The following is a 26159-nucleotide window of genomic DNA, read 5'->3' on the forward strand; positions in this document are numbered from 1 at the left end:
ATGGGCTGTGGGAGGAGATTCAATGGGTGGGTAGAGTCTATGATAGGGGAGAGTGTACATGGGCTGTGGGAGGAGATTAAATGGGTGGGTAGAGTCCATGATAGGGGAGAGTGTCCATGGGCTGTGGGAGGAGATTCAATGGGTGGGTAGAGTCTATGATAGTGGAGAGTGTACATGGGCTGTGGGAGGAGATTCAATGGGTGGGTAGAGTCCATGATAGGGGAGAGTGTACATGGGCTGTGGGAAGAGATTCAATGGGTGGGTAGAGTCTATGATAGGGGAGAGTGTACATGGGCTGTGGGAGGAGATAGAAACGTAGAAACATAGTAGATAGGAGCAGGAGTAGGCCATTTGGCCCTTCGAGCCTGCTCCGCCATTCAATGAGATCATGGCTGATCATCCAAATTCAGTACCCTGTCCCTGCCTTCTCCCCATATCCCTTGATCCCTTTAGCCTTAAGAAATATATTCAACACTTTTTTGAATATATTTAATGAACTGGCCTCCACCGCCCTCTGTGGCAGAGAATTCCACAGGTTCAGCACTCTCTGGGTGAAGAAATTCCTCCTCATTTCAGTCCTAAATGGCTTACCCCTTATCCTTAGACTATGACCCCTGGTTCTGGACTCCACGGCCATCATAAACATCCTTCCTGCATCTAGTCTGTCCAGGCCTGACAGAATTTTCTAAGTTTCGATGAGATCCCCTCTCAATTTTCTAAACTCCAGTGAGTATAAGCCCAATCGACACAATTTCTCCTCATACGTCATTCCTGCCATCCCAGGTATCAGCCTGGTGAATCTTCGCTGCACTCCTTCCATGGCAAGAACGTCCTTCCTCAGGTAAGGCGACCAAAACTGCACACAGTACTCAAGGTGCGGTCTCACCAAGGCCCTGTACAACTGTAGCAAGACATCCTTGTTCCTGTACTCGTACCCTCTTGCTACGAAGGCCAACATACCATTTGCCTTCTTAACCGCCTGCTGCACCTGCATGCTTACCTTCAGCGACTGGTGCACAAGAACACCCAGGGCTCTTTGCACTTCCCTTTCAATCTCTTGCCATTCAAATAATGATCTGCCTTCCTGTTTTTGCCACCAAAGTGGATAACCTCACATTTATCCACATTATAGTGCATTTGCCATGTTTCTGCCCAATCACCCAATCTGTCCAAATCGGACTGGAGTTTCACGACATCCTCCTCACAGCTTACCCTCCCACCCAGCTTTGTGTCGTCTGCAAATTTGGAGATATTACATCCAATTCCCTCGTCCAGATCATTAATATATATTGTGAACAGCTGGGGTCCTAGGACCGATCCTTGCGGTACCCCACTAGTCACTGCCTGCCACTCGGAAAACGACCCGTTTATTCCAACTCTTTGCTTTCTGTCCGCCAACCAGTTCTCTATCCAAGTCAATACCTTGCCCCCAATCCCATGTGCCTTAATTTTGCACGCTAATCTCTTATGTGGGACCTTATCGAAAGCCTTCTGAAAGTCCAAATACACCACATCCACTGGTTCTCCCTTATCTATTTTACCAGTTACATCCTCAAAAAATTCCAGTAAATTAGTCAAGCATGATTTACCTTTTGTAAATCCATGTTGACTTTGTCCGATCCTGTCACTGCTTACCAACTGCTCTGCTATTACATCTTTTATAATAGATTCTAGCATTTTCCCCACTACCGATGTCAGGCTTACCGGTCTATAATTCCCCGCTTTTTCTCGACCACCTTTTTTGAATAGTGGGGTAACATTAGCTACCCTCCAATCCATGGGTACCGTTCCAGAGTCTATCGAGTTCTGGAAGATGACCAGCAATGCATCTACTATTTCCAGGGCCACTTCCTTAAGTACCCTGGGATGTAGATTATCAGGCCCTGGGGATTTATCGGCCTTTAGTCCCATCAATTTTCCTAACACCATTTCCCTACAAATACTGATTTCTTTCAGTTCCACCCCTTCATCAGGCCCTATGTTCCCCGGCATCTCTGGGAGGTTATTTGTGTCCTCCTTTGTGAAGACAGAACCAAAGTATGAATTTAGTTGGTCTGCCATTTCTTTGTTTCCCATTATAAATTCCCCTGATTCTGACTGTAAGGGACCTACGCTTGACTTCACCAATCTTTTTCTCTTCACATATCTATAAAAGCTTTTACAGTCAGTTTTTATGTTCCCTGATAGCTTACTCTCATATTCTATTTTCCCTTTCTTAATTAATCCCTTTGTCCTCCTTTGTTGAATCCTAAACTGCTCCCAATCCTCAGGATTATTGCTTTTTCTGGCCAATTTATATGTCGTCTCCTTGGATCTTATGTTATCCCTAATTTCCCTTGTTAGCCACGGTTGAGTCACCTTTTTTGTTTTATTTTTATGCCAAACTGGGATGAACAAATTCTGTAGCTCATCCATTTGGTCTTTGAATTCAATGGGTGGGTAGAGTTCATGACAGGGGAGAGTGTACATGGGCTGTGGGAGGAGATTAAATGGGTGGATGGAGTCCATGATAGGGGAGAGTGTACATAGACTGTGGGAAGTGATTAAATGGGTGGGTAGAGTCCGTCAAAGGGGAGAGTGTGGGCTGTGGGAGGAGATTAAATGTGTGGGTAGAGTCCGTGATAGGGGAGAGTGTACATGGACTGTGGAAGGAGATTAAATGGGTGGGTAGAGTCCATGATAGGGTAGAGTGTACATGGGCTGTGGGAGGAGATTAAATGGGTGGGTAGGGTCCATGATAGGGGAGAGTGTACATGGGCTGTGGGAGGAGATTAAATGGGTGGGTAGAGTCCATGATAGGGGAGAGTGTACATGGACTGTGGGAGGAGATTAAATGGGTGGGTAGAGTCCATGATAGGGGAGAGTGTACATGGGCTGTGGGAGGAGATTAAATGGGTGGGTAGAGTCCGTGATAGGGGAGAGTGTACATGGACTGTGGGAGGAGATTAAATGGGTGGGTAGAGTCTAGGGTTGCAAAATTCTGGGAATTTTTAAAAGAGGAAACTTTCCATGGGAATTTTGGGAATTTATGGGAATTTTGAGTTTTTTTGCACACTGATGGTTTTTGTCTCTGACCCTTATATTATCTTTGTCGTCAAAATAGACATACTGTTCCATACAAATAAAAACAGGCTTTCAAAACTTTATTTAGGTTATAATTTTGAACTTTATTGAACCCCCACAAAAAAGACCCATCTAAAATAAAATAAAAAGAGCGTCAGCTTATTTAGCCTGTAATTTGTCCTTATTTTGTCCCTTTGAGTCTTCTACTCATGAGTCTTCTGAGTCTTCTACTCCTCATTGCTCCTCCTGATTCTCGGACTCTGGCTCTGACGTGTCCATTTCCTCCTCTGTGTCAGTGTCTAGCTGTGTGGTGGACACTTCTGTATCTGGCTCAATAAGTTGTAGGTTCGCCCGGATAGCCACCAGTTTCTCCACTCTCTTGTTAGCCAGCCTGTTGCGCACCTTTGTATGCGTATTCCCAAAAAGTGACCAGTTTCGTTCAGAGGCCGCTGATGAAGGTGGGATTTGGAGTATCACCAATGCAATAGGTGACAGGGCCTCAGATGCACAAAGTCCCTTCCACCAGGTATGTGCACTGATATGCTTGCATGATTCCCATATCCCATCCCCATTCCAAAGATCTTGCTTGGTAGAGAACTTTGCCAGACTTCCCAGAACTTTGCCCACATCCAGATTGAGATGGTGTGAGAGGGTAGAAATCACACTGTAAGCGCTGTTGATCTGTTCTCCAGAAAGTTTTGGTCTCCCAACATGCTTTGGGTCCAGCAGGTATGCTGCAGCATGAATCGGCTTGACACAAAATTCTTGACGCGTCTGTATGAATTGAACAATTGCCTTCTCTGCTTTGAGCAGCAGGGATGTGGGTAGGGCAATGCTGATTTGTTCTTTTAAATCAGTAAAAAGCCTGAGAACATCTGACAAGACAGCGTCATCTCTTTCAATCTGAGCAATTGCAGATGCTACTGGTGAGAGTACTTTAAGGCTGCTAACCACTCTCTCCCAAAACACGTCATCCAGCAGTATTTTCTTGATGGTGGTTTCCATATCCCCAGACTGGGATATTGCCATTTCTTGCAGTGACTCCTTACCCTCCAGAAGGCTGTTGTACATTATGACAACACCACCCCATCTAATGTTGTTGGGCAGCTTCAGTGTGGTGTTCTTGTTCTTTGTCATTTGCTTGGAGTTGTAGGTTGCTGCAACTACCTGTTTTCCCCTGACATACTTAACAACTTGCTTCGCTCTCTTGTACAGTGCTTCCATGGATCTCAAACCCACGATGTCCTTGAGGAGCAGGTTAAGCCCATGAGCTGCGCGCCCAATAGACGTAATATGAGGGTAGGCCTCCTCCACTTGAGACCAAGCAGCCTTCATATTCGCAGCATTGTCAGTAACTACTGCAAAGACCTTTTGTGATCCAAGATCGTTGGATAAATGCTGCTGCATCTTTGTGGCATTCTTTACATATGGCTTTCTACAGTGTTTGCACATGTACACAGTCTTTCCATCTTTAATGCCTGGGGTAAAATGCTTCCACACATCCGACGGTAAACGTGGCATTGTTCTATGCAGAGAAATAAAGGGCATTCATCTCTGTGTCGAACTGCGGTCGATCAGCACGATTGCAACAGGGTGAGTACATTTTTGCTGATGCTCCATGTGATGGAAGCATGACCTGTACACACACGACGCTACATCACCAATAGTGTATTATTTTGTATATTTTAAATTGAAGGACAACAGAGTTCAACAAGTAACTGGTTTATTTGGTATAAAGTCTGATTTACTTACTGCATCATCACAACATCAGCAGAAAACAAAATGACTTCCCTCAGGACCCCTAACCTGGATCTTAAAAAAACTATAGCAGTCTTACAGATGCCTGCAGGCCAATCACAATTCGATACGCAAATATTACAAATAGAGGGAGCTAATCGCTCAGCCACTCATCCAACCAATCAGGACACATTTGTTCACAGTCACACACAAAACTTGTAATTATTAAAACAAGCCAAGTAAGAAGATAAACATATATTGATTAAGAAATTCCTTAATAATTAAGATTCCATCTCTGTTAGTAATTTTAAGAGAGGACCTGTGGAAAAAAAAGAAATACAAAAAAAACAATATTATGCTAGCATGTGCTTTATTGGGCAAAATTCCCAAAATTCCTAAGCTAAACTTCCCGTGGAAAATTTCCGGAAATTTACCGGAAACTTTCCACCCCTTTGCAACCCTAGTAGAGTCCATGATAGGGGAGAGTGTACATGGGTTGTGGGAGGAGATTAAATGGGTGGGTAGAGTCCGTGATAGGGGAGAGTGTACATGGGCTGTGGGAGGAGATTAAATGGGTGGGTAGAGTCCATGATAGGGTAGAGTGTACATGGGTTGTGGGAGGAGATTAAATGGGTGGGTAGAGTCTATGACAGGGTAGAGTGTACATGGGCTGTGGGAGGAGATTAAATGGGTGGGTAGAGTCCATGATAGGGGAGAGTGTACATGGGTTGTGGGAGGAGATTAAATGGGTGGGTAGAGTCCGTGATAGGGGAGAGTGTACATGGGCTGTGGGAGGAGATTAAATGGGTGGGTAGATTCCATGATAGGGGAGAGTGTACATGGGCTGTGGGACGAGATTAAATGGGTGGTTAAGTCCATGATAGGGGAGAGTGTATATGGGCTGTGGGAGATTAAATGGGTGGGTAGAGTCCATGATAGGGGAGAGTGTACATGGGCTGTGGGAGGAGATAGAATGGGTGGGTGGAGTCCATGATAGGGGAGAGTGTACATGGGCTGTGGGAGGAGATTAAATGGGTGGGTAGAGTCCGTGATAGGGGAGAGTGTACATGGGCTGTGGGAGGAGATTAAATGGGAGGGTAGAGTCCATAATAGGGTAGAGTGTACATGGGCTGCGGGAGGAGATTAAATGGGTGGGTAGAGTCCATGATAGGGGAGCGTGTACATGGGCTGTGGGAGGAGATTAAATGGGTGGGTAGAGTCTATGACAGGGGAGAGTGTACATGGGCCGTGGGAGGAGATTAAATGGGTGGGTAGATTCCATGATAGGGGAGAGTGTACATGGGCTGTGGGAGGAGATTAAATGGGTGGGTAGATTCCATGATAGGGGAGAGTGTACATGGGCTGTGGGAGGAGATTAAATGGGTGGGTAGAGTCTATGACAGGGTAGAGTGTACATGGGCTGTGGGAGGAGATTAAATGGGTGGGTAGATTCCATGATAGGGGAGAGTGTACATGGGCTGTGGGACGAGATTAAATGGGTGGTTAAGTCCATGATAGGGGAGAGTGTATATGGGCTGTGGGAGATTAAATGGGTGGGTAGAGTCCATGATAGGGGAGAGTGTACATGGGCTGTGGGAGATTAAATGGGTGGGTAGAGTCCATGATAGGGGAGAGTGTACATGGGCTGTGCGAGGAGATTAAATGGGTGGGTAGAGTCTATGACAGGGTAGAGTGTACATGGGCTGTGGGAGGAGATTAAATGGGTGGATAGAGTCCATGATAGGGGAGAGTGTACATGGGCTGTGGGAGGAGATTAAATGGGTGGGTAGAGTCCATGATAGGGGAGAGTGTACATGGGCTGTGCGAGGAGATTAAATGGGTGGGTAGAGTCTATGACAGGGGAGAGTGTACATGGACTGTGGGAGGAGATTAAATGGGTGGGTAGAGTCCATGATGGGGGAGAGTGTACATGGGCTGTGGGAGGAGATTAAATGGGTGGGTAGAGTCCTTGATAGGGGAGAGTGTACATGGGCTGTGGGACGAGATTAAATGGGTGGGTAGAGTCCATGATAGGGGAGAGTGTACATGGGCTGTGGGAGAAGATTAAATGGGTGGGTAGAGTCTATGACAGGGGAGAGTGTACATGGGCTGTGGGAGGAGATTAAATGGGTGGGTAGAGTCTATGACAGGGGAGAGTGTACATGGGCTGTGGGAGGAGGTTAAATGGGTGGGTAGAGTCCATGATAGGGGAGAGTGTACATGGGCTGTGGGATGAGATTAAATGGGTGGTTAAGTCCATGATAGGGGAGAATGTATATGGGCTGTGTGAGGAGAGTAAATGGGTGGGTAGAGTCCATGATAGGGGAGAGTGTACATGGGCTGTTGGAGGAGATTAAATGGGTGGGTAGAGTCCTTGATAGGGGAGAGTGTACATGGGCTGTGGGAGGAGATTAAATGGGTGGGTAGAGTCCATGATAGGGGAGAGTGTACATGGGCAGTGGGAGGAGATTAAATGGGTGGGTAGAATCCATGATAGGGGAGAGTGTACATGGGCTGTGGGAGGAGATTAAATGGGTGGGTAGAGTCCATGATAGGGGAAAGTGTACATGGGCTGTGGGAGGAGATTAAATGGGTGGGTAGAGTCTGTGATAGGGGAGAGTGTACATGGGCTGTGGGAGGAGATTTAATGGGTGGGTAGATTCCATGATAGGGGAGAGTGTACATGGGCTGTGGGAGGAGATTAAATGGGTGGGTAGATGCCAGAAGCAAGTCTCTAAAACCAGCCCAAAATGTTGCCAGGAAAACCAGATACAGAGAGCTTCTTGCACTCGAGATCCAACTAGTTTCCCGACACATGTTGGCAGTGAACAAAGCTCTGCTGATGGCACGCAGCCTCTGAAAATAAGGCTGTGTGCCTAAATGGAGGAATGTTTGTCTCCTCCAAAGAGTGGTACAGTCTTTCCAGGGGATCCCTCCTCTAAATTAATCTTTTTTCTGCTCTTCTTGTTTTTGTGTTCCCTCTCAGATAAACATGAATTAATAACACAATCGATACCCATGAATGGGAGACTTAACCGCTCCAACCATATATTAAAGAATAAACAAAGAATGCAAAATTTCAAATGCAGACTTTCACTTGTCATCACGGGACAAGTCGCATTGAGTTTAAGCAGACTTTGGTAAGTGGCAGAAAAAGTCTTTTAAATGCATTTATTGAATTTTAGTGAGTAAAAAAGTGAATTATTTGTTGTAAGTTAAATTTTTTAGAGTAAATTAAGCTGTTGGGGAGTTTAAACCGGAAGTAGAATCCGGGTATAAAAAGGGGCGTGCTTAGTGCAGTAGCGCTGAGTGCGGTCGCATTGTGTGTAAGTAGAGTTTGGTAAGTGGAGAGTTCGGGCAAGTGGGAGGTGAGGGGGTGTTTCTTGCTCTGTTTTGCTTCCCACTCTCAGACTAATCCAACACTGCGGATGTGGAGCAGTGAGACAATTCAACCGGACAGGTCCCCGAGACAGTATTCACGAGGGATGTTGGTGATCAGCTGGTTTGTAGGTCCTCTTCTTTCTCTTCTATACCTTTAAGTTGGTATGTCCTATTAAATAGTGGTGTAATATTATCATCTATATCGGGGCAGAGGGTCTTCATAACTAATAATAAGAAATTTAATTAATTACACAGATATGGGTGAACAGGTGATGTGTCACTGTTGCGAAATGTGGGAGCTGGTGGACCCCATTGAGGCTCACGGTGATTACATTTGCGATAAGTGTTTGCTGCTAGAGGAACTCAAGCTCCATGTTAAAGAGCTTGAGACCGAGCTTCAGACACTGCGACACATCAGGGAGGGGGAGAAGTTCCTGGACTCTATGTTTCAGGAGGTGTTCACACCTATGAAATTAATTACTGCAGATGTAGTCCGTGGTCAGGGACAGGACAGTGTGACTACAAGTTGTAGTGTCCGTGTGCAGATAAAGACACTGAAGACAGGAGTTGGTTCATAGGTATTTACTAAGCAAGTCTGGGGGGGGGGTTCTAAAGGATATACACAATACACAGGCTTATATAGCCCAAGTGGCAATTACCGGCATTATGCACACCTGGGGCTCTTAAAGGCACATACACCATAATTGCTCTTAAAGGCACATACACCACAATTCCTCCCCTTCTAGCCATCTAGTACATCATATTTTAAGTAATTATTAATTACATGTTATATGCAAAATAATATACATTGCTGTATTAATTAATTATAAGTTAGTCTCTCAGGAGGCTTCCTGACTCGGTCCGGATAACGCCTCGGGGGTGTAGTAGTTTCTGGTGGTGTAGTAGGTTCTTCTGGCAAGGCTGATTCGGCTTGAAGGCCAGTGTCGGGTTCATCGGGCTCCAGTATCACCGGATCGGAGGTAGATATGGGTATCTCTACTTCATCGTTAGATGTATAGAGTGGTGGTGTAGGTTGTCCCTTTTTGGATGACTTGATGATTTGGTCAGCATGGCGCCTTATTATGCTGTCTCCGATGTCCACGGTATACATCAGTGGTCCTAATCGTGTGCAGATAGTTCCAGGCTGCCATTTCTCGGTACGGTAGTCCCGGGCCAAAACCGGTTGGCCTATCTGGAAGGCCCTAGTTGGCCTTTCATTCATGCCCTGAAACTGCCGGTTCTCCACGTCCCTTCGGATGTTGGGCTTGACCAAATCCAGCCGGCATCTTAGGTTTCTATTGTAGAACATCATGGCGGGAGTTTGGTTAGTAACCATATGCGTTGCATTCCTATATGCAAATAAGAAGTTATCCACCTTGTGCTGAAGTTTTATGTCTTCATTACCCATGGCCTTGATGGCCTTCTTGAAGGTCTGGACAAACCTTTCAGCCAATCCATTGGTGGCGGGATGGTATGGGGCGGACGTGTAGTGCTTTACCCCATTGTTCTTTAAGAACTTTCTGAATTCTTCGGACACAAATTGCGGTCCATTATCAGAACATATCTGCTCCGGCAGCCCATTCCTGGCAAATATGGTCCTTAATACTGTGATGGTTTTTTCCGTGGTGGTGGAGGACATCTTTATTACCTCCGGCCACTTGGAGTGTGCATCAACTGCGATTAAGAACATTGAGTCCATAAATGGACCAGCAAAGTCGATGTGCACCCTTTGCCAGGGAGATGAGGGCCACTCCCATGGATGTAGAGGGGCCTGTGGCAGAGCATTTTGGACCTTCTGGCATCCTAGGCAGCTCTTGGTCATGTCTTCGATGTCTCCATCGATACCTGGCCACCATACAAACGCCCTAGCTAGGTTCTTCATTTTCACTCCACCCAGATGCCCCTCGTGAAGCTCCTTTAGCACTTTATCCTGGAGTTTGGGTGGAATCACCACTCTGGATCCACACATCAAGGTTCCTCGGCACACTGACAGCTGTTCTCTTCTTTGCGAGAATGCTGGCAACAGTGGTTCGCCATGTGCTGGCCATCCCTTCACTGTTAAATCGTAGACCCGTGAGAGAGTAGGGTCATTTCTTGTCTCCCTTTCAATGGCAGAATTTGTCACCGGTAGACATTCCACTATGGTAGAGTGGAATATCTCGACTGGGTCTACTGTAGGTGCCTCTTCTATCGTTGGCAACGGTAGGCGTGATAAACCGTCAGCATTCCCATGCTGTTTTGACCCTTTGTATTCAATGTTGTATTGGTGTGCCCCTAGAAAAAGGGACCACCTCTGTAGTCTTTGTGCCGTCATAATGGGGACACCTTTTTTAGGGTTGAATATGGAGATGAGGGGTTGATGGTCAGTCAGCAAGGTAAATTTTTGTCCGTGTAGGTAATGGTTGAATTTCTTCACTCCCCATACCAGGCTGAGTGCTTCCCTGTCTATCTGGGCATAGTTACGCTCAGCTGAGTTCAATGAGCGTGACGCAAAAGCTATCGGCCGTTCCGAGCCATCAGGGAATCTATGGGACAATACCTCTCCTATGCCGTAAGGGGATGCATCACACGCCAGTCTGATTGGTAGTGATGGGTTGTAATGAGCCAAAATTTTCTCGGATGTGATTAAGTCTTTACATTTATGGAAGGCATGTTTACAGTCTTCGTTCCATTTCCAAATCACTCCTGTCTGTAGAAGATCATTAAGAGGGTGTAGAATAGTTGATAAGTTCGGTAAAAATTTATGATAGTAATTTATTAATCCCAGGAATGACCTTAATTGTGAAACATTTTCAGGTGCTGGGGCTTTTATAACTGCTTCAATTTTTTCAGGTGACTTATGCAACCCTTCCTTATTAATTATGTGGCCACAATATGATATCTGATTTTGGAAAAATTCGCACTTGGGGCGATTTGCTCGTAGGCCCCGTTCTTTCAGCCTAGTGAGCACCTGCTCCAAATTGGCAAGGTGCTCGTTGTCATTTTCTCCTGTTATAAGGATGTCGTCTAGGTAGCATTGAGTCCCCGGAATCCCTTGCAGGACTTGCTCCATAGCTCTTTGCCAGATAGCTGGAGCTGATGCTATTCCAAAAACCAGTCGATTGTACTGGTACAGGCCTTTGTGTGTGTTTATTGTGAGATACTTTTTAGAGGTCTCCTCAACCTCCATCTGTAGATATGCCTGTGCCAAGTCAATTTTTGTGAAACGTTTCCCTCCGGATAGTGAGGCGAAAATATCTTCTATCCTCGGAAGAGGATACTGTACCGTGTGAAGGACCGGGTTTACAGTCACCTTAAAGTCCCCACAGATGCGAATTTTTTTCTGTTCCTCAGAGTTATTTTTCAATGTTTTTTTCATGACTGGAACGATGGGTGTTGCCCATTCGCTCCAATCTATTTTGGATAATACGCCTGCCTTTTCCAAATTCTTCAGCTCTGCCTCGACTGCCGGACGTATTGCGTATGGCACCGGTCTTGCCTTAAAAATTTTTGGAATTGCTGTATCTTCCACTTTTGTTGAGGCGGTGATGCCTTTCAAGGTTCCTAGTTTCTCTTGAAACACTTCTTTGGCGTTGGCCAAGATGTGTTTTAATCGTTCAGGTATGATGTCATCATTGTTTTTTTCCTTACTGGTCACCGTCAGTGCCTGAATGGAGTGCCAGTCTAAACGTATCTTCCTTATCCATTCACGTCCCAACAACGGTGGACCACCATCTTGTAGAATGTATAAATACAACTTTTGTATTTCTTTGCCGTTGTATACCACAGGCACCCTTATTTTTCCTTTGGGGTAGACTTACTGCCCCGTATATGTTTTTAAGATATTGGATGTGTCTTTTAGAGGTATATGCGAAAATAGCCTCTCGTAATCTCGTCGATTTATTACGGTTAGAGCTGATCTTGTATCTAGCTCCATTTTAACTGGGGACCCTGCTATTGTGAGGGTAACCCAAATGGTTTGGTAATCCTCTTTGGCAAGTACATTATGTAATTTGAGACAGCTTAGTCTCTTGTTTCCGGAGTCGCTATCGCTATTCTGGTCTTCAGAGCTATTGTCCGTCATCATTTGTACCTTCCTGTACTTTTCTTTATTGATTTTTTGTTTTCTGTCAGTGGATTTATTTTGTCCAGATTGGCATACCCGTGCAATGTGTCCAATCTTACCACATTGCCTGCATGCTTTGCCCTTGAACCAGCAGTCCCTCTGGTTATGGGTGGATCTGCCGCAGCGATAACATCTTCCGAACTCCTGTGTCATTTTATGAGTGCCGAAGTCCTGTGTCTCTTGTTGTATCTTTGCAGCTCCTTTTGCTGCTGCTTCGTATGATACAGCCATACTGAAAGCTTTGTCCAATGTTAAATCTTTTTCAGAAAGCAGTCTTTTTTGTGTTCCTTCACTTAAGAGACCGCAAACAAATTTGTCTCGAAGATAATCCGATAGTCCTGCTCCGAATTGGCAGTACTTTGATAGCTTTCTTAATTCGGTTAGGTAATCAGCGTTACTTTCATTCTTGTGTTGATTTCTCTTGAAGAACTTGAATCGTTCCGCTATCAGCAGCGGTGTTGGGTTTAAATGCTCCTGCAGGGTATCAACAATTTCTTTAAAAGTCTTGTCCTTTGGTTTGGCTGGAGTGATTAAATTTCGTAACAGCCCGTATGTCTTTGCGCCCATTAAGTTCAGAAGTACTGAAGCTTTTTTTTCATCTGTTATTCCATTTGCAGTGCAATAAACCTCTACTCTTTCCACGTATGTGGTCCAATCTTCTATTTCGCCATCAAAAGCCTCAATATTACCAGATTTAGGCATTTCAGAAAAGATATGGTGCTTCCCGCGCTTTTTTTTTCTCTGTAGCAACGATATGGCGCTTCCCGCGCTTTCCCGCCGCTGCTACCGATAACAACGCTGTTTCCGTTTATTCACTGTTGGAGACTCGTTCCCGACGGAGGTCTAAACGCTGACCTGCTTGCCGCGCCGGCCGTCCCTCGAGTGCACCCTCCCAGTCCGTTATTGCTTGCCTCCGATTTCGCTGCCTGTCTCAGCTGTAGAGCCCGCCGCTGGAGCTCCAGCCTGACGCCCAGGAAGGATTAGCGCAGTACCTGTCACCAGCTTGGCCAGCTGGTGAAACCACAGTTTCTCTTACTTCCTTGAGTCTTCTGGACGCTGGAGGAATCGATGTCCTTGAGGTGCTGCCGAATTGCAGGTAAGTCCGTTTCCACTTCATCGCCACTGTAGTGTCCGTGTGTAGATAAAGACACTGAAGACAGGAGTTGGTTCATAGGTATTTACTAAGCAAGTCTGGCGGGGGGTTTCTAAAGGATATACACAATACACAGGCTTATATAGCCCAAGTGGCAATTACCGGCATTACGCACACCTGGGGCTCTTAAAGGCACATACACCATAATTGCTCTTAAAGGCACATACACCACACAAGTGAGGAAGGTACAGGGGTCCAGGATGTCGTGTTGAAGGAGCCGCAGCCCTTGCTCTTGTCAAGTAGGATCGAGGTTCTTACTCCCTGTGAGGGCGGCAGCGGGGACTGCAGGGAGGATGAGCAACCTGGCCACAGCACCGTGGTACAAGGGGCCATTCAAGTGGAGGGAGTAAAAAGAATTGTTGTAGTGGTAGGGGGATAGATAGGGTACTCTGCAGTCAAGAGCGGGAGTCCGGAAGGCTGTGTTGCCTGCCCGGTGCCAGGGTTAAGGACATCTCTTCTGGGCTGGAAAGAAACTTGGAGTGGGAGGGGGAGGATCCAGTAGTCGTGGTCCATGTTGGTACAAACGACGTAGATAGGACAAGGAAGAAGGTTCTGTTAAAGGAGTATGAGCAGCTAGGGGCCAAATTAAAAAACAGAACCTCAAGGGTAATAATCTCTGGATTATTACCTGAGCCACGAGCGAATTTGGCTAGGATAAATAAAATTAAAGAGTTAAATGCGTGGCTCAAAGACTGGTGTGGGAGAAATGGGTTTTGCTTCTTGGGACACTGGCACCAGTACTGGGACAGGAGGGAGCTGTTCTGTTGGGACAGACTCCACTTGGCCAGTGCTGGGACTAGAGTCCTGGCGAATCATATAACTAGGGCTGTAGAGAGGGCTTTAAACTAATTAGTGGGGGGAAGGTTTCTAGAGAGCAAATAACAGAAATGACAACGGAGAAGGTCATAGACTTAGGTAGCAGTGGGGAAATTAAAAAACAGAACGTGTCAGGAAGGGACAGAAGGAATGGAGTAAAAGGTAAAGTAGTAAAAGGGGAAAAAACAGGAACTAAGTGTCACAAAACATATTTGAAAGTTCTTTATCTGAATGCACGTAGCATTCGTAACAAAATGAATGAGTTAACGGCACAAATAACTACATATTGGTATGATCTTGTGGCCATTACAGAAACATGGCTGCAGGGTGATCATGACTGGGAATTAAACATACCAGGTTATTTAACAATCAGGAAGGACAGGCAGGAAGGGAGGGGAGGTGGGGTGGCTATGTTAATAAAGGAAGGAATCACTGTAATACAGAGAAATGATATTGGGTCAAAGGAGCAGGATAGTGAAACAGTTTGGGTGGAGGTAAGGAATAATAAGGGGAAAAAAACACTAGTGGGCGTAGTCTATAGGCCTCCGAACAGTTGCAACTCTGTTGGACGGAGTATTAATCAGGAAATAGTTGAGGCTTGTAATAAGGGAACAGCTATAATTATGGGGGATTTTAACTATCATATTAACTGGACAAATCAAATTGGGCAGAGCAGCCTTGAGGATGAGTTCATTGAGTGTATTAGGGATGGGTTTCTTGAGCAGTATGTAACTGAACCGACCAGGGGGCAAGCAACCTTAGATTTGGTCCTGTGTAATGAGACAGGATTAATTAAAAATGTCCTAGTAAAGGATCCCCTTGGAATGAGTGACCATAACATGGTTGAATTCCATATTCAAGTAGAGGGTGAGAAGGTTGGATCTCAAACAAGCGTGCTGAGCTTGAATAAAGGAGACTATGAAGGTATGAGAGCGGAATTGAGTAGAGTGGATTGGGAAAATAGATTAAAGGGTAAGACGATACATGATCAGTGGTGTACATTTAAGGAGTTATTTTACAACTTCCAAAAAATATATATTCCACTGAGGAAAAAAGGGTGTAAAAGAAAAGATAGCCATCCGTGGCTAAGTAAAGTAATTAAGGATAGTATCCGACTAAAAACAAGGGCATATAAGGTAGCCAAATCTAGTGGGAGGATAGAAGATTGGGAAGTCTTTAAAAGACAGCAAAAAATAACTAAAAGATTGATTAAGAAAGGGAAGATAGATTATGAAAGTAAATTAGCAAAAAATATAAAAACAGATAGCAAAAGTTTCTATAGTTATATAAAAAGAAAAAGGGTGGCTAAAGTAAATGTTGGTCCCTTAGAGGATGAGACCGGGAAATTAATGGTGGGAAACATGGAGATTGCAAAAACGCTGAACAAATATTTTGTATCAGTCTTTACGGTAGAGGACACGAAGAGTATCCCAACACTGGACAAACAGGGGGCTCTCGGGGGAGAGGAGCTAAATACGATTAAAATCACTAAGGAAGTGGTACTTGGTAAAATAATGGGACTCAAGCCGGATAAATCCCCTGGACCTGATGGCTTACATCCTAGGGTCTTGAGGGAAGTGGCGGTAGGGATGTGGATGCATTGGTAATGATTTTCCAAAACTCCCTGGACTCAGCAAAGGTCCCGGCACATTGGAAAACTGCAAATGTAACAACCTTATTTAAAAAGGGTAGTAGGCAGAAGGCTGGAAACTATAGACCTGTTAGCCTAACATCTGTGGTTGGTAAAATGTTAGAGTCCATTATTAAGGAGACAGTAATGGGACATTTGGATAAACATAATTTAATAGGACAAAGTCAGCATGGTTTCATGAAGGGGAAGTCCTGTTTGACAAATTTGCTTGTGTTCTTTGAGGAAGTAACATACAGGGTGGATAAAGGAGAACCAGTGGGCGTAGTGTATTTAGACTTCCAAAAGGCATTTGACAAGGTGCCACACAAAAGATTATTGCTCAAGATAAAAAATCACGGGATTGGGGGTAATATTCTGGCGTGGGTGGAGGATTGGCTCTCCAACAGAAAGTAGAGAGTTGGGATAAATGGTTCATTCTCAGACTGGCAATCAGTAACTAGTGGTGTTCCGCAGGGGTCAGTGCTGGGTCCCCAACTCTTTACAATCTATGTTAACGATTTGGAGGAGGGGACCAAGTGTAACATATCAAAGTTTGCAGATGATACAAAGATGGGAGGGAAAGTAATGAGTGAGGAGGACATAAAAAACCTGCAAAGTGACATAGACAGGCTAAGTAAGTGGGCAGAGATTTGGCAGATGGAATACAATACTGGAAAGTGTGAGGTTATGCACTTTGGCAGGTAAAATCATAGAGCAAGTTATTATCTTAATGGCAAGAAACTGGAAAGTACTGTAGTACAAAGGGATCTGGGGGTCCTGGTGCACGAAACTCAAAAGGTTAGTATGCAGGTGCAGCAAGTGATCAAGAAGGCCAATGGAATGTTGGCTTTTATTGCTAGGGGATAGAGTATAAAAACAGGGAGGTATTGCTGCAGTTATACAAGGTATTGGTGAGACCGCACCTAGAATACTACATACAGTTTTGGTGTCCATACTTAAGAAAAGACATACTTGCTCTCGAGTCAGTACAAAGAAGGTTCACTCGGTTAATCCCGGGGATGAGGGGGTGGTCATATGAGGAGAGGTTGAGTAGATTGGGACTCTACTCATTGGAGTTCAGAAGAATGAGAGGCGATCTTATTGAAACATATAAGATTGTGAAGGGGCTTGATCGGGTGGATGCGGTGAGGATGTTCCCAATGATGGGTGAAACTAGAACTAGGGTGCATAGTCTTAGAATAAGGGGCTGCTCTTTCAAAACTGAGATGAGAAACTTCTTCACTCAGAGGGTGGTAGGTCCATGGAATATGCTGCCCCAAAAAGCTGTAGAAGCTACATCATTAAATAAATAAACCATAAAGCATTCCTACAATGACCAAGCCATTCCTTTCATACTCATCACCATTGCGGGGGATACCGTTATGTCTCACCATTCACTGCAACTCACTAAGGCACTTCCAAAGGCGAGCACAGATCTGTCCAATAAGGCAAAGTGTTGAAAATAAAGATTTCAATGTTTGATAACACATTAACTGAAAATTTACATGAACATTGCATAAAACCCCAAGTGCCTACCCTTCTGTGTTGTTAGTTGGTATGATTGGACTAGGATGAGGGTGAGTGTGAGGGACAGCTAGTGAGATGGGGAAGTGATAATGTAGATAGAGAGGGATGGGTGGAGGTGCAAGGTAAGTTGGTGTGAGTAAGGATGAGCAGGAGTAGGGTAGGGAAGGCAGAGTGATGGGGATGTGATGAGTGGCATAGCAGGATGAGGTCGAGTGTGGTTTTGTACTAACGTATCGTGATCTACTGAGATAATTGAAAGGTTTGCACCACTGCAGCCTGGTCCTCCTGAACACATCCCTGCTTGTGTCCTCCTATGCAAAGTGCAACCAGGCTGCATTGGTCTCCTGGGGAGGTCTCTTCTGCCCATTGGGAGGGAAGAGAACCTCCCTGCGTGCTGTGACTCCCTCCATAAGCATATGGAGGGAGTCATGAGAGAGCATAGGTGCAGCCGTGCACCTCTGTGCAGTGATTGTCAGTGTTTGCAGCACCTGAATGCTGCAGAACACTGACAGCACAACTGTCAAAATCAAAGTGGCCGTGGCCCCTTTAAGGAAACCGGCTGATGATGCGTCATCAAATGACATCTTCAGACACGCTTCCTTTTAATTGGCCGGGAACACCGCAGCGTGTCCACAAGTTCAATTAACGGAAAATCCTCTTTACAGAGCGGCTGCAGCCAGGAGTGGGACCAGAACCCGCCAATCAGCACTCCCACCGCGACTCCGCCTCCACTGGCAAAATCACGGCCAATGATAGGGTAAAGTGTACATGGGCTGTGGGAGGAGATTAAATGGGTGGATAGAGTCCATGATAGGGGAGAGTGTACATGGGCTGTGGGAGGAGATCAAATGGGTGGGGAGAGTCCATGATAGGGGAGAATGTACATGGGCTGTGGGAGGAGATTATATGGGTGGGTAGAGTCCATGATAGGGGAGAGTGTACATGGACTGTGGGAGGAGATTAAATGGTTGGGTAGAGCCCATGATAGGGGAGAGTGTACATGGGCTGTGGGAGGAGATTAAATGGGTGGGTAGAGTCCATGATAGGGGAGAGTGTACATGGACTGTGGGAGGAGATTAAATGGTTGGGTAGAGCCCATGATAGGGGAGAGTGTACATGGGCTGTGGGAGGAGATTAAATGGTTGGGTAGAGCCCATGATAGGGGAGAGTGTACATGGGCTGTGGGAGGAGAATAAATGGGTGGGTAGAGTCCATGATAGGGGAGAGTGTACATGGACTGTGGGAGGAGATTAAATGGTTGGGTAGAGCCCATGATAGGGGAGAGTGTACATGGGCTGTGGGAGGAGATTAAATGGGTGGGTAGAGTCTATGATAGTGGAGAGTGTACATGGGCTGTGGGAGGAGATTAAATGGGTGGGTAGAGCCTATAATAGGGGAGAGTGTACATGGGCTGTGGGAGGAGATTAAATGGGTGGGTAGAGTCCTTGATAGGGGAGAGTGTACATGGGCTGTGGGAGGAGATTAAATGGGTGGGTAGAGTCCATGATAGTGGACAGTGTACATGGGCTGTGGGAGGAGATTAAATGGGTGGGTAGAGTCCATGATAGCGGAGAGTGTACATGGGCTGTGGGAGGAGATTAAATGGGTGGGTAGAGTCTATGATAGGGGAGAGTGTACATGGGCTGTGGGAGGAGATTAAATGGGTGGGTAGAGTCCATGATAGGGGAGAGTGTACATGGGCTGTGGGAGGAGATTAAATGGGTGGATAGAGTCCATGATAGGGAGAGTGTACATGGGCTGTGGGAGGAGATTAAATGGGTGGGTAGAGTCCATGATAGGGGAGAGTGTACATGGGCTGTGGGAGGAGATTCAATGGGTGGGTAGAGTCCATGATAGGGGAGAGTGTACATGGGCTGTGGGAGGAGATTAAATGGCTGGGTAGAGTCTATGATAGGGGAGAGTGTACATGGGCTGTGGGAGGAGATTAAATGGGTGGGTAGAGTCTATGATAGGGGAGAGTGTACATGGGCTGTGGGAGGAGATTAAACGAGTGGGTGGATGCCAGAAGGAAGTCTCCAAAACCAACCCAAAATGTTGCCAGGAAAATCAGATACAGAGAGCTTCTTACACTCGAGATCCAACTAATTTCCCGATATATGTTGGCAGTGTACAAAACTCTGCTGATGGCACGCTGCCTCTGAAAATAAGGCTGTGTGCCTAAATGCAGGAATGTTTGTCTCCTCCAGTCAAAGAGTTGTACAGTCTTTCCAGGGATCCCTCCTCTAAGTTAACCCTTTCTCTGCTCTTGTTTTTGTGTTCCCTCTCAGATAAACATGAATTAATAACACAATCGATACCCATGAATGAGAGACTCAACCGCTCCAACCATATATTACAGAATAAACAAAGAATGCAATATTTCAAATGCAGACTTTCTCTTGTCATCACGGGACACGGGCATGATGCTGAAAGTGCCAAGACCATGCTGGGCACAGAGTCGGAAGCTAGATACAAAGAGGGTGGAGAGAGGATGGGCAAAGAGGAGAAAGGGAAATTTGTCAGAGGACCTGGCACAGGGAGAAAAGGAAATCCAAATTCTGTTCTCTCAGACACTGGTCAATAAACAACCCAAATATCACACAAGTATCAAACGTAAAAAATTGGAAAAGAAGGTTGAAGAGGTGTTTCCTTTCACAGTTCATTTTAATGAAGACATTTCACTGGATAAATTCAAATAGAAATGTTCATAAGCTGGAAGAGTAGATTCTGAAGACAGTGTAAAATCTGCAGGGGGGGGGTGGTGAAGAGCAACACAGCACAATTAATATGCACTGCACGTTTTTTGTGATTTGATGGATTCTCCTATTTTGTCCCCTGTTGTCACTGGGTCACGGACGGGGCTATGGATGCAGGCATTCTCCTGGGACCAAGGTCATTACGCTCTGCCCTATTTTATTGCATCCTTAGGTCGAGATGTCCGGCCTCCACCCGTGGCCTGATTCTTTCCTAGAGCCTTCCGCATAGTGGGAAACGAAGGGAGGGGAAAATCAAGCCTGTTCCCCCCCACCCCATTGGTGCATTGTATTGGCTCCACCCTGCAAATAAATACTGCTCAAGGGAACAGTTCGGAATGGCAGCTAAAAACACACCAGAAATATTTATCGATACTACTTCATAATCCAGCATAGAAGGAAAATCAACATAGATGCACAAGGCTGATTGATGACCAGTGCATCAGCGAAGTATATCATCTCGCCAGTATCCATCCACCTCCTTGAGATATAGTGCAGTGTCATGAGAAGTTTGTCCTGACAGAGGTGGGGGATTCAGGACAGCTGAGCTGCTTGGATCTAACGTCATTCCCCATTGATGGTCTCCTTCTCCGTCAAGTCCCAGCTGTCACTCAAATGGTTCACAATCTCCCAACTTCCCGAAGAATCCATTCGATGCCTTCGAGAAACCCGACAAGGGACTCTGCATCAGTATCATGTGCCTAATCAAATAAATAACCGGAAATGGAGGGAGCTGTTAGTTCACACACACTGACGACAAAGGTACACTCATCTAACCTGTTGACAATCTGCATTATTTGGAGCTTGCCAGTGATAACCAGCTTTCTCCCCAGGTAACAGGTGCAGCAGGCGGTTAAGAAGGCAAATGGTATGTTGGCCTTCGTAGCGAGAGGGTTCGAGTACAGGAACAAGGATGTCTTGCTGCAGTTGTACAGGGCCTTGGTGAGACCACATCTTGAGTATTGTGTGCAGTTTTGGTCACCTTATCTGAGGAAGTATGTTCTTGCCATGGAGGGAGTTCAGCGAAGATTCACCAGGCTGATACCTGGAATGGCAGGAATGACGTATGAGGAGAGATTGGGTCGATTGGGCTTATACTCGCTGGAGTTTAGAAGAATGAGAGGGGATCTCATTGAAACTTATAAAATTCTGACAGGACTGGACAGACTAGATGCAGGAAGGATGTTCCCGAAGGCCGGGGAGTCCAGAACCAGGGGTCACAGTTTAAAGATAAGGGGTAAGCCATTTAGAACAGAAATGAGGAGGAATTTCTTCACACAGAGTGGTGAACCTGTGGAATTCTCTACCACAGAAGGCAGTAGAGGCCAATTCATTAAATATATTCAAGAAGGAGTGGGATATATTTCTTAAGGCTAAAGGGATCAAGGGATATGGTGAGAAAGCAGGGACCGGATACTGAATTTGGATGATCAGCCATGATCTCATTAAATGGCTGGGCAGGCTCGAGGGGCCGAATGGCCTACTCCTGCTCCTATCTTCTATGTTTCTATGTTAAGTGTTGTAAGACAGCTGCTCCATCCCTCATATTAAACACTAGTTCGGCCCCAGCTGGAGTATTGCATCCAATTCTGGGCTCCACACTTTAGGAAGGATGTGACGGCTTTGGAGAGGGTGCAGAGGAGATTTACTAGAATGGTTCCAGGGATGAGGAATTACAGTTACGTGGATAGTCTGGAGAAGCTGGGATTGTTCTTCCTCGAGCAGAGAAGGCTAAGAGGAGATTTGATAGAGGTGTTTAAAGTCATGAAGGGTTGAGATAAAGTAAATAAAGAGAAACTGTTTCCAATGGCTGAAGGGTCAATAACGAGAGGACACAGATTTAAGGTGATTGGCAAAAGAACCAGAGGCGACATAAAGAAAACCTTTTTTACGCAACGAGTGGTTAGGATTTGGAATGCACTGCCTGATGGAGTGGTGGAAACAGATTCAATTGTAGCCTTCAAAAGGGATGGGTCTCTGCTTGGAGAAAAAATTGCAGGGCTCTGGGGAAAGAGCGGGGAGTGGGACTAACTGCATCACTCTTCGCAAGATACGGCGTAGACTCGATGGGCCAATGACCTTCTTCTGTGCTGTACTATTCTATGGTAGCTCTGATCTCTGTAGAATTGACGGTATAGGGTTGCTTGGTAAGCTTGGGTACGGTTTCACGGGTGCCCTATGGTACCTTGCCCAAGTCTGAGCATTCCTGAATGGATGTAAACAGCGATAGCCAACAGGATACTTGGCCAATAGGAGCGGGAAATCACAGCTGATCCTGATGATGTCCTCACCTGATGCGCATTCTCCAGCAGGGGGATCGCTGGAGAGCAGTGAGGAGCAGGAACCCTGGCTGACCTTCTGCTCTCGGGCCCAGGGAATGCTGATGCTGATCATAGAATCAATACCACCAGCCTAGCTGAGATCCACGAAATCAGCCCAGACTCGGCATGGAACCTGCAACCTTCTTGCTCTGCTTGGCTCTGCTTTGTCCCCCTTTTGTCAGCTCTCTTAGCAATGGTGCAGGGATGTGGTATAAGAGCAGCTGTTCATGTGCTCTGTGTTTATTAGTTTGATTCAGGAACATTACAAGGGAAGCCTATTGTACTTACCAGCCAAGGTCTGTCCAGCAGGCTTAACTGCAACTGGTGAGATACATAAACACATGGTATCCGTTGGACGTCAGGCTGGGAAATGCAGCACAGTACTAGGAGTGGGCGGTTTGGAGAGCCAAGACTTGGGTCGATCATGGCCTGGATCTGGAGCAGTTCCTTTTTTCGCTCGTGCTCTGAGGGGGAGAGTACGAGATAAATACATCCCAATCAAAGAATATTATGCTTTACATGGTACTGCACAAAGGAAGTCATGCTAAGATCCAGCATTGCCTGCAGGCCCTGGCACACCTACCTGGGAATGACGAGGTGACCTCACCTGCCTTCTCAGGGTCTGGATCAGCAGGGAGGCAAATGTAGAGCTGTGACATCTGCAGCTACCATGGAAACATGCAGGGGCTTAAACAGACATTGGAACCTCAAACTAACATAAACAGGCCGACACTCCAATCACCCTGCCCATTAACACAAGACCCAGACAATGGCTGTTGATGCTTGACACCTTGCTTCAGGACACTATTCTTCCACTTGGGACTATGATGTTGAATCTTGCCTGGAGTAATTAGGTGAAACTCTCCTCACTTTCCTTTGACAATAAAGTCAAACACCTTTAGATGTCTCAAACATAGTTCCTAAAGGGCATGGGCAAAAGTTATAAACAGATAGTGTCTGGCATTACATTGCCATTAAACTGATAGCCTGACTCAGAGAAGTCACAATGATGGCTCCTGCTCAAAATTTATAATATAAAATCAAAAAAATTATACCAGAAATGCGAGGGTATTCCTATCAGGAAAGGATGAACAGGCTGGGTCTCTTTTCTCCTGAAAAAAGAAGGCTGAGGGGTGACCTAATAGAGGTCTTTCAAATTATGAAAGGTTTTGATAGACTGGATACAGAGAGAATGTTTCCACTTGTGGGGAAGAGCAGAACTAGAGGCCGTCAATATAAGATAGTCACCAAGAAATCGAATAGGGAATTCAGGAGAAACTTCTTTACCCAGAGAGTGGTGAGAATGTGGAACTCGCTACCACAGGGAGTGGTTGAGGCGAATAGTATAGATGCATTTAAGGGGAGGCTGGACAAGGGTATGAGGGAGAAGGGAATCGAGGGTTACACTGATAGACTTAGATGAGGAAAGACGGGAGGAAGCTCGAGTGGAGCATAAACACCGGCACGGACTGGTTGAGCTGAATGGACTGTTTCTGGGCCATATATCCTATGTAATATGTAAAAAATAGAAAGATTCGCACTGGAGCTTTACTCTGTATCTAACCCATGCCACAACTGTCCAGGTAGTGCCTCATGGGAGTGTCTCTGCCTCGGTCACTCCCTGTGATGAAACATTCCTGCTCCAACAACCCTGTGTAAAGAAATTTCTCCTAACGTCGGTCCTCACTTTTAATCTTAAATTGATGACCATTCATCACCGATTCTGTAACCAGGGAAAATAGTCTTTTCCCATTCACTCTATCAAAATTAATAATTGTAAAACCTGTATGGAATTTCTTCAGCCTTCTTTGCTCCAATGAAAATAGTCCCAATAGCTCGAGTCTCTCGCCATTGTTAAGTCTGTGTGTCCCAGTTATGCTTATTATAAATCACTGGACACAGACCACAAGAATAACTTTAACAGGTCTTTGCTATTCGGAGGTCAGGGCTGAACTGCCCAGCAAATCCCTACACAACACTTATATACCGGTGTGGTCACCACCGGTATTGCAGTATACAGCAGCCAAAAGAAAGTAGTACATCTCTTAAGGTAGTTCTCTTAAGGTGGAACAGGTTACATACACCACAATCCTCCCTTTTTAGCTTAACAGTTATATCCCCGTTTAACATAACATAATAACATATATATATACAACTTCATGCAAAACAGTTCAAAGATTCAGTCTCTGAGGAGGCCTCCTGATTCGAGTTGGATAACGCCTTTCAGGGGTCTCTGATTCTCGTTGCTGGGGTGACTCATCTAGTTGGTCTCTTATGGATTGGACATCATCATCAGGTACATTCACTTCTGAGGTAGATGCTTCAGGTTCACTAATTTCTTCCACGGTTGTCTCTGCCGTAACCATGGGTTCGACCCTTGTTCTCGATTCTACCAGTTGGTCAGCATGACGCCGTATTACATTTTCACCAATATCTACCGTGTACATCAGGGGTCCTTGTCTGGCCCGAATTGTTCCAGATTGCCATTTCTCGTTTTTATAGTCCCGGGCTAACACTGGTTGTCCTATTTCGAAACTCCGAGTGGTCTTGTTATTTATATGCTGGAACTGTTTGTTTTCAACTTCCCTCCGCACATTTGGTTTTAACAAGTCCAACCTGGACTGCAACCTCCTGTTATAGAACATCATGGCAGGACTTTGGTTTGTCACTGCATGAGTGGCGTTTCGATATGCCAGTAGGAATTTGTCCACCTTGTGTTGTAGTGGAATCTGATCTTCGCTCATGGCCTTTATTGCTTTTTTGAACGTTTGTACAAATCTCTCGGCCAACCCGTTTGTAGTCGGATGATATGGGGCAGAGGTATAATGTTTCACCCCATTCTTCTTCATGAATTTCTGGAATTCTTCTGACACGAACTGCGGTCCGTTGTCTGAACATATTTGTTCTGGCAATCCATTTCTTGCAAATATCGTTCTTAGCACCGTGATCGTCTTTTCCGAGGTAGTGGTAGTCATCTTAATCACTTCTGGCCATTTAGAATGTGCGTCCACCGCAATTAAAAACATGGAGTCCATGAATGGACCAGCAAAGTCAATATGTACACGTTGCCATGGGGTTGAAGGCCATTCCCATGGATGCAGCGGTGCAATCGGAGGTGCATTTTGCACTTTTTGGCACCCTGAGCAGCTTTTCGTCAGATCCTCTATCTGTTGGTCGATACCCGGCCACCACACATAAGCCCTAGCAAGGCTTTTCATCTTGACTCCCCCAGATGACCTTCACGCAGTTCCTTTAGAACTCTCTCTCTTAACTTAGGAGGAATAATCAGCCTTGTTCCATACATCAATGTTCCTTGACAGACGGACAGCTGTTCTCGTCTTGCTGAGAATGCCGGTAACAGTGGATCACCATGTGCTGGCCATCCCTTCACTGTCACTTCGTAGACCCGGGACAGTGTCGGGTCGTTCCTGGTTTCTCTTTCAATACTTGCATTGGTGACTGGTAAACATTCGGTGATGGTCGAGTGAAATAACTCAACAGGGTCAACCGTCGGTGCCTCCTCCTCTGTAGGTAGTGGCAGGCGCGACAGCCCATCAGCATTACCATGCTGTTTTGTACCTTTGAATTCGATCTGATATTGATGTGCCCCTAGGAAAAGGGACCATCTCTGGAGTCTCTGTGCTGTCATCACCGAAACACCCTTCTTAGGGTT

At 45.7% G+C, this 26159-nt stretch overlaps 1 protein-coding gene and 1 long non-coding RNA gene across 3 annotated transcripts in view; one reads left to right on the forward strand and one right to left on the reverse strand.

Annotated features, from left to right (window-relative positions):
- LOC147123910 (uncharacterized) overlaps window positions 1-19798 on the forward strand; it is a 114684-nt gene extending 94886 nt beyond the window's left edge. For both annotated transcript variants that reach the window (XR_015073246.1, XR_015073249.1), the window contains exons 2-3: window positions 7787-7940; window positions 19701-19798. This is a non-coding gene — a long non-coding RNA (uncharacterized LOC147123910). The remainder of the gene's footprint in view (window positions 1-7786; window positions 7941-19700) is intronic.
- Window positions 19799-20057: 259 nt separating this feature from the next.
- fbxo4 (F-box protein 4) overlaps window positions 20058-26159 on the reverse strand; it is a 286805-nt gene continuing 280703 nt past the window's right edge. The window contains exons 6-7 of the mRNA XM_085964565.1: window positions 22775-22950; window positions 20058-20866 (exon numbers count right to left, since the gene is read on the reverse strand). Coding sequence (XP_085820691.1) covers window positions 20786-20866; window positions 22775-22950 — 257 coding nt within the window. The 3' untranslated portion in view covers window positions 20058-20785. The remainder of the gene's footprint in view (window positions 20867-22774; window positions 22951-26159) is intronic.

Source organism: Somniosus microcephalus, chromosome 1, assembly GCF_052327205.1.
Source record: "Somniosus microcephalus isolate GS21.2 chromosome 1, FLI_Smic_1.0, whole genome shotgun sequence".
Classification (NCBI taxonomy): Eukaryota; Metazoa; Chordata; class Chondrichthyes; order Squaliformes; family Somniosidae; genus Somniosus; species Somniosus microcephalus.